This window comes from Myotis brandtii, unplaced genomic scaffold (assembly GCF_000412655.1).
Source record: "Myotis brandtii unplaced genomic scaffold, ASM41265v1 scaffold1341, whole genome shotgun sequence".
NCBI classification, from domain to species: Eukaryota; Metazoa; Chordata; class Mammalia; order Chiroptera; family Vespertilionidae; genus Myotis; species Myotis brandtii.
Genome location: NW_005354761.1, coordinates 212,814 through 232,095, shown reverse-complemented (window position 1 = coordinate 232,095; position 19,282 = coordinate 212,814). Strand labels below are relative to the sequence as shown.

Sequence of the window (19,282 nt, the reverse complement as noted above, 5' to 3'; positions counted from 1 at the left end):
ATATAAATGTATTATTATATATAATCTGACTACTAGAGATAAACAACTAGGTAGATCTGTTCTGGGTAAGAGAAAAGCTATGTGCAGTGTTATTTCAGAGAAAATTATAGGAATATACTCACAATTACTGCTCCCCAGAATGGGTAGCCTGTTTTAAATGATGAAAAAAAATCTTTCTCAAATTCTGAAATCTTGAACACGGAGTAGACAATTGTTCCAAAACAAAAACACATGAAACCAATCAGAATTTGTGTTACCTGTAGAAAAATGCATAACTCTTGTGGAATAAAAAGATATTTCCCCGAGAGTATATCAATTTCCTTATAATTAAGGCCCAATGTGGGAAATTGCTGTGGTGTCTTAGGCAGCCCTGAGAAAGGATCCACATGTGCTATTTTCCAGCATCCTCTGACCACTCTAAGAATTGATACAAGCATGACCTAATGCAGGAATGGCCAATATAATTCTCATCGCCTTTACTCAGTCAGACACGGTGGACATCAATAATTGTCCTTTCCATCTAAGAGAAGATAAAGGCTACAAATCCTTCAGAGCAAGATATTACATTAGCCACCAGCAATTGGCCAGAGTTGGCAGATCCTATTTGCCTTCTCATTCTAATATGAAATGCTTCTTTCTACCCAACAGGACCCAGTTGGTGTCAACTCATCTACTGAATTCTTTGCTCCTCATGAATCCTACTGAGAAAACTGTTGATGCAACCTAATGCTCTTTCCTAGAACCAGTCCTTATTTTAATTGAGGTTGAAAAAAGCTCACTTACCCCTAAGAATTCCAGCTCCCTCTTCAAAAATGTCAGCCATGTCTGGCGTGGTGATGGGGCAGCCTTCTCCAGTAGGGTGCTATCACGAAAAGGTGCTTCTGAAAGTTCAATTTCAGACACTCTGTGAAGTTTAAACAGAAATTTAGTCATGAGAAAATTTTCTAGCTTTCTATGTCCAGTTTTGAACTCACAAAAAGGAAAGCTTTCATTGTTTACTTTTTCAAAACAGTCTTGCAATTAAAATTTTTATTGCAATGAATAAAAAGCTAAGGTTCAAAGGGTCTAAGTAACTGGTCAAGATCGCTATCGAATCAGTGACCAGAGAAGACAAAATGGAATGAAAACTGTGCCAAGTCTTTTTATTAACCCAATAATTAAACCAAGTTCTTTCCCAATTGATCTGTGCTGATGAGTGAAAATAAAAGCGATCAAACATGTTTACCTATGCATATCTCAGTCCTTTTAACGTAGAAATGTGTGTGGCTATATTTTGTCACTGGCACACCCAATTTCATGTGCCTTCAAAGTAATGGCTTTGAAGGGTTAATTGAATTTCTAATCCTGTTTTCATCCTCAGAGGAGGTTAACTGGAAATATTCTCCCTTCTAAAGATTTGGAATACACCTAACATTTAACAATCCAACATTGATTCTCAAAGTTCTGTTTTCAGCCTCTCCCAAAACTGTTCAAAGGAAAGTCTTAACATGTGTTCGTGTTTGTTATTCAAAGGAAACCTAAATTATCCACCTCTATTGGCCTTCACTCCAAGAACATTTCCCTTCTAAACAGTGGGACAGAATTCCACAGCTTAAGGTTAACAAAGACTACCCAGAAAGGAGCCCAGGGTCATTTTTAAAAGCATCTGTCCTTTAGCACACATCAGACACAGAGCTAGAAACCTATATCGATAGAACAAACTCCCCTACCTCATACCTAGAATGCGAGCCTCTCTCCATTGTTAGGAAACTTAAGTTATTCCCAGTTCACAAGCTGAGTAAAAACCTTCCTCCCCATCAACCAGAGAGAACTACTGGTAAGATATAGCAATATATTAATTAAACCAGATAGTTCTGTGACTGAGTCCATGAATTGCCATCTCCCCACCATTATGACTATCTCTGTCTGGATCACTAAATAACTGAGCATAGAAAAAAATAACAATGAACTTGTATACATACATATATGCATAACCCATGGACACATACAATGGGGTGGTGAGGGCCTGGGGAGGAGGAGGGGGAAGACGGGAGCGGGCTAGAAGAGGTTAATGGGGGAAGGGAGAAGGGAAGGAGGAGCTATGTAATACTTTCAACAATAAAGATTAAAAGCAAAAAAAGAAATAGGTCAGAAGGTAGGTAACATGGATTTACTTAACAGAAAATGAAAAAAATAATAACCTGTGCCTACCTGGAGGGCCCTTGTGGATTTGGGAGAGCAAGATCTGCTCTGCTTCTATTTTCCGACTCCATTTTTTTAAATTAATTGAGCTATCCAGTGATGAAGAATATTGTTAATGACAGACAAGCCTCGGTGTGCTTCCTTTCAGGGTGTGCTCTGGGTGGACAGTTAAAATGGATTGGCTCATGACATTAATGATTATCTTTATAGTTAAGACATTTGTCAGGCAGATAAATTTATTGGCTGATTAAGATCAACAGGGTTTCTCTTGCTATTTTGAAGAGAAAAAATTGAGTAGTCTAGTGAGACTGCTGTAAAATAACTCTGCCTGAGACCAGCAGGATTCACAGACCTAAAAATGAAACAGTTTAATGATGATTGAGAAGGTGAGAAAAAAACTACAGAACAGAGAGAGCTGTCCTTCTCTACTTGCGTCCCAGTTCAGCCATTTCTATGGCGGAAGCTCTCCCATGGTACCTTTGAAAAGCCTATCATCCCTGTTTAAATCATACTTAGGTTCACAAGTAGGAGTATGTCTTAGCCTCTGGATCTCTGCATTCATCTCCGACTTCAATATTTATTATCTTTCTCTCTCTTCCTCTCTTTTGGACACAATGTATCTGGCTCTGCCACAGATGGTCACAGAAACTAAATAGGCAGAGTTCTAACTGCTGTACACTATTCCTGACAGACTGAGACAATTTCACACTAAAGATTCCATTGTCCGCTAAATTATTAATGGTCTCCTGCTTTGATTTTTGTGATGACCAGGATGCGATAGCAGAAACACTGAGGGGCATGGACTTGATGGCAAATCCTATGAGTAAGTCTCAGTAGCATTGGACTGAGCAGTATGTCACAATTAGGGTTAGAGCTACCAGTAAACCAGTGTGTTTGTTCTAATTGCATAACTAGCTAGACTATAACAAAACAAATATACAGGTGAGATTCACAGACTTTCATTTCAGTTTAATTATAGACATAACCTTGAATGCCTCTTCATTAAACTGTAAGATACTACAAATTGTACCTCTAATCATCTGGATTGTTTCTCTGAGGTGTGATAAAATCCGAATTCTCCAGGAAACTAAGATAACTATATGAACAGAGGACACTAAAAGATATATGTATTAGTATGCCTTTTGTAACAAAAATTTATTAACTCATGTGCCATCTTCCCACTGTGTCTTCAGGAATTGGTGGACCTGAGAGCAATGTGTTATTATAATTAAAAAACAAACATCATTCAGTTATACACTCATCCAAAAAGGACTTATTGCAGCATGTCAGGTACTGCTGGTATCACTGAGCATGCAGAGATGAGTACCGTGGTCCCCGTTTCTTGTCCAGCTCACAGCAGAATAGAACGGACAAATGAGATATTAATGATACAATATGTCAGAGGCTGCTAAACATAGGCTCAGGCGATTCCTTTCCTCACCCTCAGTGAAATTACACCACCTCTGCTGGAAAAGACCTGAAGAAATGCCTGTTTTGGTATTTTCTGGGAGTATAATAGTTCATTATGTGTGCAGCAAATAATCAGAAATTAGACTTGAGATTTAGACAGGAAACAGATGGAGGATGGTCTTCGGTGTTTGGACATGATGCTATTTTGTAAGAAATTTCAATAGAACCTTGAAAAATGCAAACCTCCAAATTGCTTCATATACCAATTTCCACCAGCATCTTCTTCCTACACTTTCTGAGGTGTGTATTATCTTCTGCGCCCACACTACGGGTCCTTATACCCGTGCTCTGTCATCTTTCCCAATAGTGAACATTGAAACATATGATAAAATTGTTTTTGCTTTTTGGTGGGGGCAAATTTATCAAGATGAGTTTTGATCGCATGAGTGCCTGAAAGGAAGAGATCATTGAGCTAACATTTCTTCTCCACCACATAATTTCCTCCTTCTGACAATGCATTAGCACATGCTTTTTATCCACTCTCCATCTGGCTTCCTCTTTGACAAGCAACGGTTCTTTTCTCACTTACACACTAGATTTATTTCCCCAAACTAAAAAGAAATTTGCTTTCAGATCACTTCTGAAGAATTGTTTTCTCAAACTGAATGTTCAAATTATTTAAAATAAATATGCATAAATTTGCATGTTACACATTGAAAGTGTACTATCTCTTCTGATATTCTCAAGGGTCTCTCTCTCTCTCTCTCTCTCTCTCACCCTGAGCCAAGTATGGGTTCCATAAATATGGTTAAGATGCCAAGGTTAAGAGAGAGTCTGAGACTAACTGATATCAACCTCCTAATGTTCCACAGAATTAACAAAATATTGTTCACAGAACGAGGGGTGGTCTTAAAAGGCCTAGTGCTGAGTCCAAACTTGAACGGAATACCTTTGTCTCTTCACTTATATGACCTCAGAAATGCAAAGAGAAAGATTTGTGCAGACTACCCAGGTGTTTAATATCACTCTCTGTTATGTGCCAAACTCCTAACACAACACAGAGCACATAGTAGGCACTCCCTAAATGATTGTTGAATGTACTAAAAAAACAAATAGTTATATATGTAACTATTAAGGAGAGATGTAAGAATTAGTAGTGTAGAAAGATCTTTGCACATATGGTAAACAAGTAGATAAAAGTAACTTGTGGGTATGAACTTATAGATATTGTGGATGATTCAGTTCAGTATCAAGAGAGGACAATTTATAGATCAGATATATAAATACTTCAGCAGTAGATTTATAAATCAGGAGCCAGATATATCAGGAGCTTTAACATCAAATTTCCACCTTAAAAAGAAGACCATTGAAGTCATCAGAGGGTATGGGGGAGCCACAGTGGAAGTGTGAGGCTTTGTGCTATCTTCCTTGAATACCTGACCAGAGTCCCAGAGCAACAACAGCAAAACCAATGTCCAGGAATTGTGGTGCTGTTTCCTGTTAGCTTTACTTTTATTTCACCCTCATAAAAACCGTTGAAATAGTATTTGCTACTATTATACTTACTTTACAGATGAGAACAAATAGGTCAGAGAGGTTAAGTAACTTGCTCAAATTAACACAGTATCAGAATGTGAACCCAGATCCATGTGACTTTAAAGCCCTTATTCTTTAGTTCTCTGCTTTGCAGTTTCTCACCATGCTTTGAAGAATAAATGTTGACCTTGCTCTCAAAGTCCCTAATCTAAATCATGATTTCTGTGTCAGGGCATAGCTCCTTTACTCTTGTGGTTTACATGAAATCCATTGGTGATAGATTAAGGAGGTGGGAGAAAGCAAAGTGGGGAAACCTCTGGGATTGGATGAAAAGTTAAGATGTTAGAAACATATTTACATAGATGGGTTCAGGATAGTTAACAGTCAATGATTAACTCACTAACAATAAGGGGATTTGTCGTCTCTTCAGAGCCATGCCTGTGCTTCGAGGGGTCCAGAAAAAGGGAAATTACTTTGACATTACAACAATCTATTACCAGAAATGCAAAAAGAAGATAGACAGGCTCAGTTAAGATAAAGATTGACCTTTGTCAGGGAAGATGCTGGCCTAGAGGACGTGACTACCCACCATAAACTGCTTTTATATTAAAAGTTTTAATTTCAGACCATTCTTTGTGGTTATTTTTGTTGTTGTTGTTGTTGATCCTCACCTGAGGATATTTTTTTCTTTGATTTTTAAGAAAAGTGAAAGAGAGGGAAAGACAGAGAGAAACATCAATGTGAGAGAAACACATCGATTGGTTGCCTCCTGCATGAGCCCTGATCAGGGTGCGGCCCAGAGAGGAGCCTGCAACCGAAGTACATGCCCTTGACTGGAATAAAACCCGGGATCCTTTGGTCTGCAGAACGACACTCTATCCACCGAGCCAAACTGGTGCTAGGGCCTTTGTGGTTACTTTCAGTCTCTGTGTTTGCAAAGCCACCACACAGGCCTCCCCTGAACTTGTCAGGTTTAGTATGTGGCCCCTTTTCAACCACAACTTTTAAAAATAACTATGAATAACAGGGAGAATTTTCAGCCTTCAGGTAAAATTAACTATGCTCTCTAATATGGTCAATATAGCTTTTTCTTAATGGAGGAAATGTCGATTTTTTTCCCCAAGAACCCACCAGTTAAGTTCACTCATCTAGCTTTCAGTGTGTTCTAAATGTTATTATGTTAACTGATTTCGTTCTTACAACATCCATGTGAAAAGGTGATATTCATGATTTTTTACATCTTACAGGTGAGGAAGCTGAGTATCAAAGGTGTTAAGTAACTTGCCCAAGGCCATGCAGCCAGAAATTTGAGGAGGTAGAGATCAGAACCTGGCTGCCCCTGGAGTATTATTACCTTATACTGTTCCCTGGAGTTTATGCAGAAACTCACTGACCAAATTCCTTACCTCAAGTGTGTCCAGACTGCCCTCATTGCCAGAGCTGGCAGCCGTATTTGGGTGCAAACACTTGGATTGAATATATCTAAGGGGTATACGCCTACATGTATGGGCGTCCATGCCCACATTTTCCAAATAAATAACTATATAACTATATGTATCATTTTACCATGGCACCAGAGTAACAGTCAAATTTTAAGAGGAAGCCATCTTAGAGCTCAATGTTCCAAATCTCTACATAGCAACCAAGCAGAAAACTTTGCAGACATCCTCAGTGGCCCACTGGGTGACACCTTTGACAAGAAAGACAGTGGAGAGAGACTCTACAGGGTTCAGGCCTTGACAGACTTCTTTCCTCTCAAGCCCATCTTGCCGTGTGTAGGAGACAATGGAGACACTCAGTAATGACCACTACAGTGTCTTTTTCCAGAAAGCAGTGGCCTCCTCTAACTCGGGCTTATTGGATCTTTGCCTTCGGCAACACTTTAGAGGAGGCAGTGAAAATGTTTTATTGGGAACTGGAGAATGTGCTTCCTGGAGGCATAGTGTTGGTTAAGAAAGTGGCACCAGGAATAACTATCTCTGACTTTGAGATAATTGCTTAACACATTGTTGGAACAAGAAATACAAGCAGAGAAAAAAAAATACAAGCAGAAACTATGGGTAGAGGAATGGGAGCCGAATTTGGGTGCAAACACTTGGATTGAATATATCTAAGGGGTATACGCCTGCATGTATGGGCGTCCATGCCCACATTTTCTAAATAAATAACTATATGTATCATTTTACCATGGCACCAGAGTAACAGTCAAATTTTAAGAGGAAGCCATCTTAGAGCTCAATGTTCCAAATCTCTACATAGCAACCAAGCAGAAAACTTTGCAGACATCCTCAGTGGCCCACTGGGTGACACCTTTGACAAGAAAGACAGTGGAGAGAGACTCTACAGGGTTCAGGCCTTGACAGACTTCTTTCCTCTCAAGCCCATCTTGCCGTGTGTAGGAGACAATGGAGACACTCAGTAATGACCACTACAGTGTCTTTTTCCAGAAAGCAGTGGCTTCCTCTAACTCGGGCTTATTGGATCTTTGCCTTCTGCAACACTTTAGAGGAGGCAGTGAAAATGTTTTGTTGGGAACTGGAGAATGTGCTTCCTGGAGGCATAGTGTTGGTTAGGAAAGTAGTGCCAGGAAAACTATCTCTGACTTTGAGATAATTGCTTAACACATTGTTGGAACAAGAAATACAAGCAGAGAAAAAAAAATACAAGCAGAAACTATGGGTAGAGGAATTCGATTCCGGTCAAGGGCATGTACCTGGGTTGCGGGCACATCCCCAGTGGGAGATGTGCAGGAGGCAGCTGATCGATGTTTCTCTCTCATCGATGTTTCTAACTCTCTATCTCTCTCCCTTCCTCTCTGTAAAAAATCAATAAAATATATTTTTTTAAAAAGAAATACAAGCAGGAAAAAAAAAAATACAAGCAGAAACTATGGGTAGAGGAGAATGACCACTACAGTGTCTTTTTCCAGAAAGCAGTGGCTTCCTCTAACTCGGGCTTATTGGATCTTTGCCTTCTGCAACACTTTAGAGGAGGCAGTGAAAATGTTTTGTTGGGAACTGGAGAATGTGCTTCCTGGAGGCATAGTGTTGGTTAAGAAAGTGGCACCAGGAATAACTATCTCTGACTTTGAGATAATTGCTTAACACATTGTTGGAACAAGAAATACAAGCAGAGAAAAAAAAATACAAGCAGAAACTATGGGTAGAGGAATGGGAAGGGGCAGGGAATGGAGGAAGAACAGTTAGCCAGAGCCATTGCAAATGGAATACTAAAGAAGAAAGGGAAGAGAATGTGTCTTAACAGAAAGAAAGAAATGAGGAAGTGAAAAAAGTATTCCTTTGAGCACAGTTGTTTTAAATTTAGAACTGCAGAAAGAGCTGTGTGAGGAAGTTACTTAAACTCTAAGACTTTAGTTAACCTCTAAGACTTCTGTTATCTCATTTGTAAATTTAAGCTCATAGTATCCACATTAGAGAATAGTTACTCAGGGACAGAATGGATGTAAAGGCCTTAGCAACTAAGATCTTTACATTAATAGAATGCATAACTCTTTGGGTTATTAGGATTAAATAAGTTGTCACAGTATGCTAGTAGTATCACTGACATACATTTTAAGCCTTTCTATTACCTGTGTCTTAACTGCCAAAGGATATGCCTGTTAGGACAATGATTAAATTCTTTAACAAGTAAACAACCAAACGCAACATTTTATTGAAAATGATAAGATAGAAGCACTTTAAATTTTAAAAACTTAATGAAAAATATCTTAGCAAAATGTGTTTCCAGGAGAATGTAGCACCCAAAATGTACATTTCACTAAGCAATTGAATATAAGAAGTCTCCCCAAAGAGTGGTTTTTTGGTGTATTGCCAGGTAGACTCCCTCTTTAGTGAAAAGAAGACAGCATAAACAGCTGGTGGTGGGTGATCAGGTAATGAATTGCTCTTCAGTGGCAGGACAATGCTATGCTTAAAGGCCTCAATCATCAATTATTTCAAGTGTGGAAGAATCATATGGGGGAGAAAGGAAAACATGGCATCAAATTTCAATTAAGGGAATGGTTCTTAAATTCTAGAATATGAATTAAATTTATTCTGCAATAATTACTCATATATGATGGACATTATTTTTAGGACTCTACTGATTAATTAGGAGAGCACACACAAGTTAAAGCATCTTCACAAAAAAGGACTTGGTCTCTCCTGGGAGTTAGTATATTACATTTTAAATTCTGCACAAATTTTAGTCTCTGGCACATTTGCTAAAAAAATATTTAGAACAGTTTTCAGAGGTTCAGATCAAATAGATTAAACTATTGTCATTGAGGATATATTGCTGAATTTACTACATAAAACAGAAAATAAAACTTAAATGGGTAATATGAAATACCTAATAGTTAACATTAAATTAATAAGCCATACCCTTAATGAATAATAGTATCTAAAAATACACCTTCACTAAATCAGGACCTTCACTGAATTAGGGTTTTTTAGGGATCAGGTACCTAAGAAAAAATGCATACCAATTATTTTTTTGTACAGAAAAAAATTTTTTTTCAACAAAATCATGATGCCAACTTCAGGTTTTTATTTTTCCTTTAAAAAGGAAGTCAGTTTAATTAGAACTTAATAATCCTAACTCTTCTGGCGTTGTCTTAAAGTCAGCCCTGAAGGGACTGGGATTCAACTGTATTTCATCTGTAGAAACTGGTATAAACCACAATGATTTCCTAAAGAAGAGAAAAGCAGAAATCAGATAGAGTTGACATACTTAGTACCAGGTCTTTCTAAGTCTAAACTTGGAGCCAAGTTATTTTTAGCACTTTTGAACACTATGTTCATTTTCAGTTTGGTGTTGTAGGGGTGCAGAGCAGTGCCTGGACCTTCTGGATAAAGATGATTTATAATGCTTGAGTTAGCAGAGTACCACAGTGCCCAGACTTAGACAAATGGCAACTAAAAGCTGTCAAAAGCTTAATTTGACCTAGTGTTGGGTGGCAAGAGAGGTATGTAGTGTGTGTGTTGGGCGGGGCGGGGGGGGGGCGGAGTGCATGTTTCTGTTTACGTACAGCAGTAAAATTCATGCACCGAAAACCTAATCATATTCCTTTGTTGGTCTAGTCTTCATGTCTTCATTTTTTTCTAAGGAAGATAAGTTACAACCAACATAATAATTACTATCAAAATGGGAATGCCTTAGTCATCACTATTATTCTGGTGGCCTATGCAGAGGCAACAGCTCCAGGGCATTGGCTAATATATAAGAACTAAAGGCCCGGTGCATTGATTCTTGCACTGGTAGGGAGTGTGGCCTGCAGGAATTGGCCCGCTGTGGGAAAGCCGCTCATCCTGGTCAGCCGAGCAGCTGTGGACCTGCCCTCTGAGTGGCTGCTGAATGAGGAAATTAGTCTGAGCTGATATTTCAGGGTGATGTCTTGGGTGAAGGCGTGTTCTGTGTCCTGGAGGAACCTGGCAGAGAGCTTTGCACCCCAAAGCCACTCGGTGAATGTCCTTGATATGTGATGCCAGGTCAGTGACACCATTGGGGATGTTCAGGGAAGCTGTGCTCCAGGATCCTCAGCCATGAGGACAGCCTCCCCTGGGGGGTCCACAGTCATGTCCCCTCTTGCCATCCACCTATACTAGCTCCCCGTGCTCTTTCTAGAACACACCTTAGCGGGCCTAAATCAGCTGGTGGGGTCAGGCCAGAGTCTTGATTATCTCAGGTATTTGATAAGTGCAGAGACTTGGCTCACCCTGGGCCTGCTAGCAGCTGCTCCCACAGTGGGAGCAGCAGCTCATCCTGGTCAGCAGAGTGGTGCTCCCACTGTAGGAGCATACTGACCACCAGGGGGCAGCTCCTGGTGGTCAGTGTGCATTATAGTGACTAGTCAACCAGTCATTCTGGTCATTCCGCCATTTGGTCACTGGAGATATATATATATATGTGTGTGTGTGTGTCACTAAATCCCTCAGCCTTTTTTTTTTTTTTACCTATGAAAGTAAATTAAAGGAAAGATCAAGGGTATTCAACAATGCATATGTGCTTAATGCCACTAAACTATACACTTAAGATAAAATTTACCATTTTAGCCATTCTTATGTATATTTTACCACAATAAAAAATAAAACATCAATTCTCCCCCTCCCTGTCCCTCCCAGTAGTACTCTGATCAAGCTAATTAGCTCTGAACTCTAAATTATTTTTTGGTGTCAACTAATTGGGTTTTTTTTTTAAGAGGATATTTTTTGCCATTGATTGAGGGAAGTGAGGAGAGAGAAATCAATAAAAATACATCTTTTTAAAAAAATACACCTGACCAATGTGGACACAAAATTCTTTAATAAAAATAGAAAAGTGCCACACAAATCAATGGAACAAAATAGAAAGAGCCCAGAAATAAACACATGTACATATGGTCAATTAATTTATGACAAAGGAGCCAAGAATATACAATGGGTAAAGGATAGTCTCATCAATCAATGGTACTGGGAAAACTAGACAACCATATGCAAAAGAATGAAACTGGACCACTATTTTACACCATACACAAAAATTGACTCAAAATGAATCAAAGACTTTTAATGCAAGACCTGAAACCATAAAACTTATAGAAGAAAACACAGGCAGTAAGCTCCTTAACATTGGTCTTAGAGGTTATTTTTTGGATTTGTAAAGGCGACAAAAACAAAAATAAACAAGTGGACTACATCAAATGAAAAAGCTTTTGCACAGCAAAGGAAGTAATCAACAAAATAAAAAGGCAACCAACTGAATGGGAGAAAATATTTACAAATCATATACCTCATAATGGGTTAATATCTAAAAACATAAAGAACTCATACAATTCAATAGCAAAAACATAAACAATCTGACATCCTATTGTTTCTTTCTTTAAAGTAAGACTGTAAACCTCAATTTACTAATATCTAGTCCAGTGATGGCGAACCTATGACACGCGTGTCAGAGGTGACACGCGAACTCGTTTTTTTGGTTGATTTTTCTTTGTTAAATGGCATTTAAATATATAAAATAAATATCAAAAATATAAATCTTTGTTTTACTATGGTTGCAAAGATCAAAAAATTTCTATATGTGACACGGCACCAGAGTTAAGTTAGGGTTTTTCAAAATGCTGACACGCCGAGCTCAAAAGGTTTGCCATCACTGATCTAGTCCTTTCTCTGTTAGACAGCAGCATGACCTGTAGTAAACTGTTAGCCCTTTTAGTTTCAGTTGCTTACTATAAAAATTGGAAATAATACCTTCTGTCCAGTGTTTATAGATTTCAAAATATATAAGGAGTAAAGATGATTTATGAGTGCTTGAAAAGTCATAATAATATATACATTAATGTATCCCGCCCCCGCCCCCAAAGAGCCAGGTGCTCTTCAAGACCAAATTCTTGGTCCCATTGGTCTTTGTCTTAAAAGTGCTGGACTCAAGTGTCATAAAAATGATCAGGTTCTTCATCTTGTTACAGAATTTACCAGGCGACTGAAAAATATACAGGAGTACTGGAGACACGGGAAAAACCCATTTATTTTCAGATGTTTTGCATGTACTAGTACAGGACTCAGGGGAGACTATTTCTCTCCAAATCCTGAGCAACCCATTATGGAGGAAGCTCTCTCTTTATACTCCTTTGGTTTCTTTGTCCCCCAAATAAGGATCAGACTTCCGGGCCTTTCGCAGGCTTTGCTAAAAGCCCCGTGTGTTGGGATGGGGGCTGTGAAACCACACTTAAAGGCCTGGCCTGGCCCCAGTGCTGATAACCCCATTTGGGGATTGTGTATTATTCATGGTTTATGGCCTCTGTAAAATGGGAGTAGTACTTAGGTAAACAGGTCTTGCAAAACCAGATATTTAAGGAAGGGGCAGTGACTAGACTATGGGCTAACAGGAATGTGCATTAGGTTACTGGAGCAGATTCAGATTGCTAGCCCCCCAAAAATGTCTTATTTTCCCCATCAATCTTTTGCCTTGACCACACCTATCTTGTACTGACTCTAAGCACAGTGCCATTGCCAAGTAAGATCAGGAAGTTAGTTTATTATTTGAAATCATCACAGCTCTTACCTCTTTCTGAATCCCACACTCGGTGACAAGGTAATTAAACTCATATCCCTTCTCAGTTATGTTTGTTACAGGACAACCAATTTCCAGAGACACTGTATCAGAATGCAAAAAGTGATCTTGACCAAGTAGAGTCGGTTCAACCACAGCCCAGAACATAGAACAAGTACATCCTACGGACACTGTTGAAAGAACACCCCCCCACCCAAAAAAAAAAGATTCAGATAAAAATTTTAGTCCTCGAAGACACTCAGAAAAAATTGGAGCATAGCCTCTTACTAAGTAAGTAAATAAATAAATAACCCCTGGAACACCTTTGAGAGATGCAATGTGAATGTTCAGGTGACGTCCTAACAGTTGTGAGTGAAAAATTAACATCAGGTCAGACTCATAGAGGCCTACTGGGGGACAATCTTCATCTCCCCCTCCCAGCATCATTTCTCTAAAAACTATAGAGTTAAGCTTAATGTGGGATGCTGTCTCTGCTTCACTTGCTGTGGGACTGCCCCTGGACTTGGAGTGCCTCAAGTTAGTGTTCGGCCTTGGATCTACAGGATGAGGCCAGTGTAAATGATCAATGGGACAACTCTCTGTAGTTTCTGGCCCTCATTCAGAGCAGCCAAACACACCTTTTGTGGGTGAAGGGACAAAGGAAATCATATATTTTGAGCAAGTGCTGGATCTGCCCATGAAATGAAGATCTGTACCTGCTGTGTCTCCTGCCCTGTGTCCCTTCTACAAAGCAAAATGAAGATCATCTTCGATTAAAGCCTACTCATGTCTGGTGAGTCTGTCAGCTCGAATCATATCCACAGTAGTGGTGCCCCATTAACTCTACTCCAGCAAAAAAATCTAAGTTTTCAGATAGATATGCAAAGAATGTCTAAAGATAAAGCTACCCATCATTATATTTTCATGATAAGGAAATACTAGAAGTAATAAAATTAAGTTTACTTTCTGTGTAAAATTAAGTTTACTTTCTACCCAGTGACTTTTTTAATAAAGAAAAAATAAAAGTTTTCATAAGTAAAGATTATTGTAAATAAGGCACAGGCAGAACACAGACAAAATCAGTGGGTTGCAAATGAAACAACAGATATTAACAGATAACTTTATGATTCAGGAAAAATAGGAAGTGAGAAGAGAAAGAATGGAGAGCTTTGTTTCCACAACCTGATTTAGAATTAACACACAATCAGCAGAGGATGCCCAGAGGCAAGTAGCTGGATTATGTGCAGATCATGGTGGCATTTGGAAGAGTAGTCTGAAACTTTTAAATAAGGAAATCTTTTTTCCCCGGGTGGGATGGTGGAATAGAAAGCCACACAATGGGAAATACCTGCATCTGGAAGGAAGAATAAAATTAGCTCTTTCCCAAACATGAGATAAACTAGACAAATCATTTGCTTTGGGGAGAGGGGTGGCAAATAGGAAAGCATCAGTACTGCAGAAGTTAGAAAAATAGAATGGCAAGTCACTTCTACTGAAAGCAGCCAACAGTAACAGCCAAGAGAAACTACACCGTCAGACAACAAACATGTACCTGACGTTTGCTCAGAAATCATGAACACACAAAAAGATGATTGTAACGCCACAAAATCCTTCATGATTTTGATCATCAGCTCCCAACCAATGACCCTTGAAAAACACAGGAAATTGGAGGCACCCAACCTGCTTTGGATAATTTTATAGCCAATGCCAAACCCAGCTAACTGCATTTACAAATTACTTTGTGCTGATTGCTTTTATTTTCCGGGAATATGTATTGGGTTTTTTCTGATTGCTTAATATCTGAAAATATGGAAAGTGTGAAGAACAAAATAAAAAATCTTTATGAAAGTGGCCATTTTTTAATATTTCAAGAAAGACTTCTTTCTCCTTCCTGAATCTGGACATTGTCATAATCACTCCAGACTGAAATCAGAAGTGCAAATAAAATGCCACCGGCAAATCTTTGAAACCTGTGACTCCTTTAGGCCCTCTGAAGTTCCTGGGGAAACAAAATGTTCAGGAGTGTCAATGCTTGTTTATAAATTGTTGGGGAAGGACATTCAGGGAGATACAGTGGGGCCTTAACCTACGAGTGTCCCGACTAACGAGTTTTTCGAGATATGAGCCATCTCTCGGCCGATTTTTTGCTTTGAGTTGCGAGCTAAAATTCGGGTTACGAGCCAGCTTCAGATTTCCGGGAATATGTATTGGGTTTTTTCTGATTGCTTAATATCTGAAAATATGGAAAGTGTGAAGAACAAAATAAAAAATCTTTATGAAAGTGGCCATTTTTTAATATTTCAAGAAAGACTTCTTTCTCCTTCCTGAATCTGGACATTGTCATAATCACTCCAGACTGAAATCAGAAGTGCAAATAAAATGCCACCGGCAAATCTTTGAAACCCGTGACTCCTTTAGGCCCTCTGAAGTTCCTGGGGAAACAAAATGTTCAGGAGTGTCAATGCTTGTTTATAAATTATTGGGGAATGACATTCAGGGAGATACAGTGGGGCCTTGACCTACGAGTGTCCCGACTAACGAGTTTTTCGAGATATGAGCCATCTCTCGGCCGATTTTTTGCTTTGAGTTGCGAGCTAAAATTCGGGTTACGAGCCAGCTTCAGATACCCCACCGCTAGTTGGCCCAACGAACGTCACAGTGAATGCCACAACATCAGCCCAGCATCACGTGTCTCACTCGTTCACAATTGCTTTGACATTTGAGTAATTTGAGTTACGAGCTCCGTCACAGAATGAATTAAACTCGTAAGTCAAGGCCCCACTGTATTTCAGCCTGTGGTTTTTGAACTTGAGAGGCATCAGAATCACCTGCTGAGCTTGTTGAAACACGGGTTGCTGGGCTATGTCCTGAAGATGCTTATTCGGGGCTCGTGTGGAGCCTGAGAATTTGCATTTCTGAAAGTTCCCAGGTGAACCTGATGCTACTGGGGTCAGAACCACACTCTGAGAATCTCTGACTCAGATACAATCCCTTTAGAGCAGTGGTTCTCAACCTTGGCTGCACATTAGAAACGCCTGAGAATCTTTTAAAATCCTAATTTCTGGGCCTCATCCTCTGGAAATTCTGTTTCTTTGTTGCTAATGTTGTGGCCTCATCCCATAACAAAGAAACAGAATGAAAGTGAAGTGAAAATAATTGAAGGAGAATTGGAGGCCTGCCTTGCTTCCTCCATCATCAGCGGTCCTGAGGACCTCTGCTCAAGGTTTCTCGAAATGGGAGCCTCCACGAATCACCTGGGGCAATTGTTACAAATGCAAAAAAAAAAAAGACCGTACCCTTTTATGTAATGATGTTTACTTTGAATTTATATTAGTTCACACAAACACTCCATCCATGCTTTTGTTCCGGCCCTCCGGTCCAGTTTAAGAACCCATTGTGGCCCTCCAGTCAAAAAGTTTGCCCACCCCTGCCCTAGAGGCTACTCAATAAATGTCATCTTGAATGAATCAATGAGGAATAAAAAAGTGAACCCAAATCTTACTTCACTTCATGAATTCTCTTAGTGTTTCCAATAGACACTGTAAAATATTTGTGCTGGTAGTCGTGGTCTTTTGAGGCTCTGGAATGACCTAAAAGAACAGAGAGACCAGTCCAACTAGCATGATGTTGGGACAGTTTCCAGGATCAGCAGTCTGAACAAAGGCTTTGCGGGGGGGGGGGGATAACTTTCACTCAATATTAATTAAAGCATTTCCCTCCTTTCTCCCAGTTTTAGCCTTTTCTAGACATTCACATATTATAACAGGAAAACAAGATGGGCTCAGTCAGTTGCCAGCCTGCCATTTCATACCTCTGACATGGAAAGGAAAGGCCTCTACTCGGGGATACAGGCTTTAGAGGGCTTCTCACTATGGCCTTCTCCACTGTGCCCTTCACTTGAGAAAAAGAAATGTTGGACCAAGAGAACAAGCCCCCAGAATTCCCTGCCCAAACAGCCCTGAGCTCACATCTAAAGACTGCACAAGCCATTTCCCTGAGTCTGCCCTCCCAGATCTGTGTACCTTACAGTGGGTAGCCAAAGGGTAGTTGCTTGCAAATGACAAGTGCTGGCAAGGATGCAGAGAAAAAGGAACCCTCATGCACTCTTGGTGGGAATGCAGACTGATGCGGCCACTGTGGAGAACACTATGGAGTTTCCTCAAAAAAACTAAAAATGGAACTCCCATTGACCCAGTAATCCCACTTCTCTGAATATATCCCAAGAAACTAGAAACAATAAGAAAGGATATATGTACCCCTATGTTCATAGCAGCACAATTTACAATAGCTAAGATTTGGAAACAGCCTAAGTGCCCATCAGCAGATGAGTGGATTAAAAAACTGTGGTACAGCTACACAATGGAATACTATGCTGCTATAAAAATGAAGAAACTCGTACCATTTGCAACAGCATGGATTGTCCTGGAGAGCATTATGCTGAGTGAAATAAGTCAGTCAGAGAAAGATAAATATCACATGATCTCACTCATTTGTGGAATATAATGAACAACATAAACTGATGAACAAAAACAGATTCAGAGACAGGGAAGCATCGATGAGAGGCTCAAACCTCAGAGGAAAGGTAGGAATTGAGAAAGGGGGTCTGACTGGACAGCTTGGTGTCAGTGGTGGGGTCACGTGGCCACCTGAGGAGAACATGGGGAAGAAGGGAACAGAGGCAGCGAGCCCAGCACAGCACGCTCCAAAAGAAGTCATCATGAACCAGAAATGCCAGCCGCCATGTGTGTCATTTAAAAATCTTTTAGTAGGGAGGGTAGGGGTAAGGGGGAGAGATCAACCAAAGGATTTGTATGCATGCATAGAAGTATAACCAATGGACACAGACACCAGGGGGGTGAGAGCATGAGCGGGGAGGCAGTGGGGGGATAAAGACACATGTAATATCTTAATCAATAAAGAAAGAAAAATAAATAAATATATTAAAATATATATATTAAAAAAGAAATATGAACAGAGCTTGGATGTGTCATCTGTAGTGACCACACACAGGCACTCTATGTGTGGAGGTCCTTACAACACAGGTTAGAATAAGGTTGGAAAGAGAGGAGAAATTGGGCTATGGGTCTTGCATGGGGAAGTGCAATATAGTGGAGATGGATGATGGCACTTATCTCATGGAAATGTTCCAGGCTCTAAGAATTCTAAATGAGGCCCGGCCAGAGTGGCTCAGTGTTTGAACGTTGACCTAGAACCAGGAGGTCATGGTTCGATTCCTGGTCAGGGCACATGCCTGGGTTGCAGGCTTAATCCCCAGTGTAACGCATGCAGGAGGCAGCTAATCAATGATTCTCTCTCATCATTGATGTTTCTATCTCTCTCTGAAATCAATAAAAATAAATTTTAAAAAATAATAATTCTAAATGAAAATCTGTCTTTCTATCTCATTATAATAAAAGTTGGTTTGTCAAAACAGGAGGGCAGAACAGATCTTATTTAACAGTGTCTTCAATTGATTTATAACTTTTACATAGATATATGGTATACGTGCCTCCACTCAAACCCTTGTTCCAGTTCCCATACATGCAATGCAGGAGCAGAACTGAGGCCATTTGTGCTCAGCTCAGAGTAACTTGGGAGCCATTAGGACCTTGTCTTGCTCTGCTGATAAGCCTAGAAAGCTTGAGTTTTACTAGATATTTTGGTGCTTGGCTCATTCCTCAACATTCACCTTCAGTAAGTCAAGCAAATAACCAAAATTACATAAATCTTGCTTATCAGCAAGGAGAGGTAAAAGAAAAAGAGATTAGATTATCTCCAAGTAGATCTGCTTGATTAGATTTTTTAAAATGTGGACTAGAGGACTCTAACATACTTAATACTTGAATGACCTTGATTCCAAACCCCAGATGCTCAAATCTTGAATTCTCTCAGTCCTGATGGAAGCCAACTCAATTGCTTACTTTTCTAGTTTGCACCTGAATAAACTTCTAATATTTATTCCAATGAGATTATCTACCAATACGTGCATGTTATTTAAAAATATATGCGTTACCAATTTGTAATTTGGCTCTGAATCTGGGGTGGTTCCTTTTAGCAAACATTTGACAACCGCTTATGTTGTAAGTATTTTGCATGGTACCGTAGGAGATACAACAGTGAACAAGAA

General features: G+C 39.6%; 1 protein-coding gene across 4 annotated transcripts in view; it reads right to left on the bottom strand.

The window, feature by feature from the left end:
• The window catches only part of MS4A2 (membrane-spanning 4-domains, subfamily A, member 2), a 33,478-nt gene that overhangs the window by 9,213 nt on the left and 4,983 nt on the right, over nt 1-19,282 (bottom strand). For 3 of the 4 annotated variants that reach the window (XM_005860447.2, XM_005860448.2, XM_014534946.1), the window contains 3 exons: nt 2,191-2,337; nt 784-904; nt 123-257 (listed from right to left, as the gene is read on the bottom strand). In XM_005860447.2, the coding sequence (XP_005860509.1) occupies nt 123-257; nt 784-904; nt 2,191-2,252 (318 nt within the window). In that variant the 5' untranslated portion in view covers nt 2,253-2,337. Of the gene's footprint in view, nt 1-122; nt 258-783; nt 905-2,190; nt 2,338-13,167; nt 13,301-19,282 lie in introns of those variants that run through there. The other variant, XM_005860449.2, reaches the window with a different exon arrangement.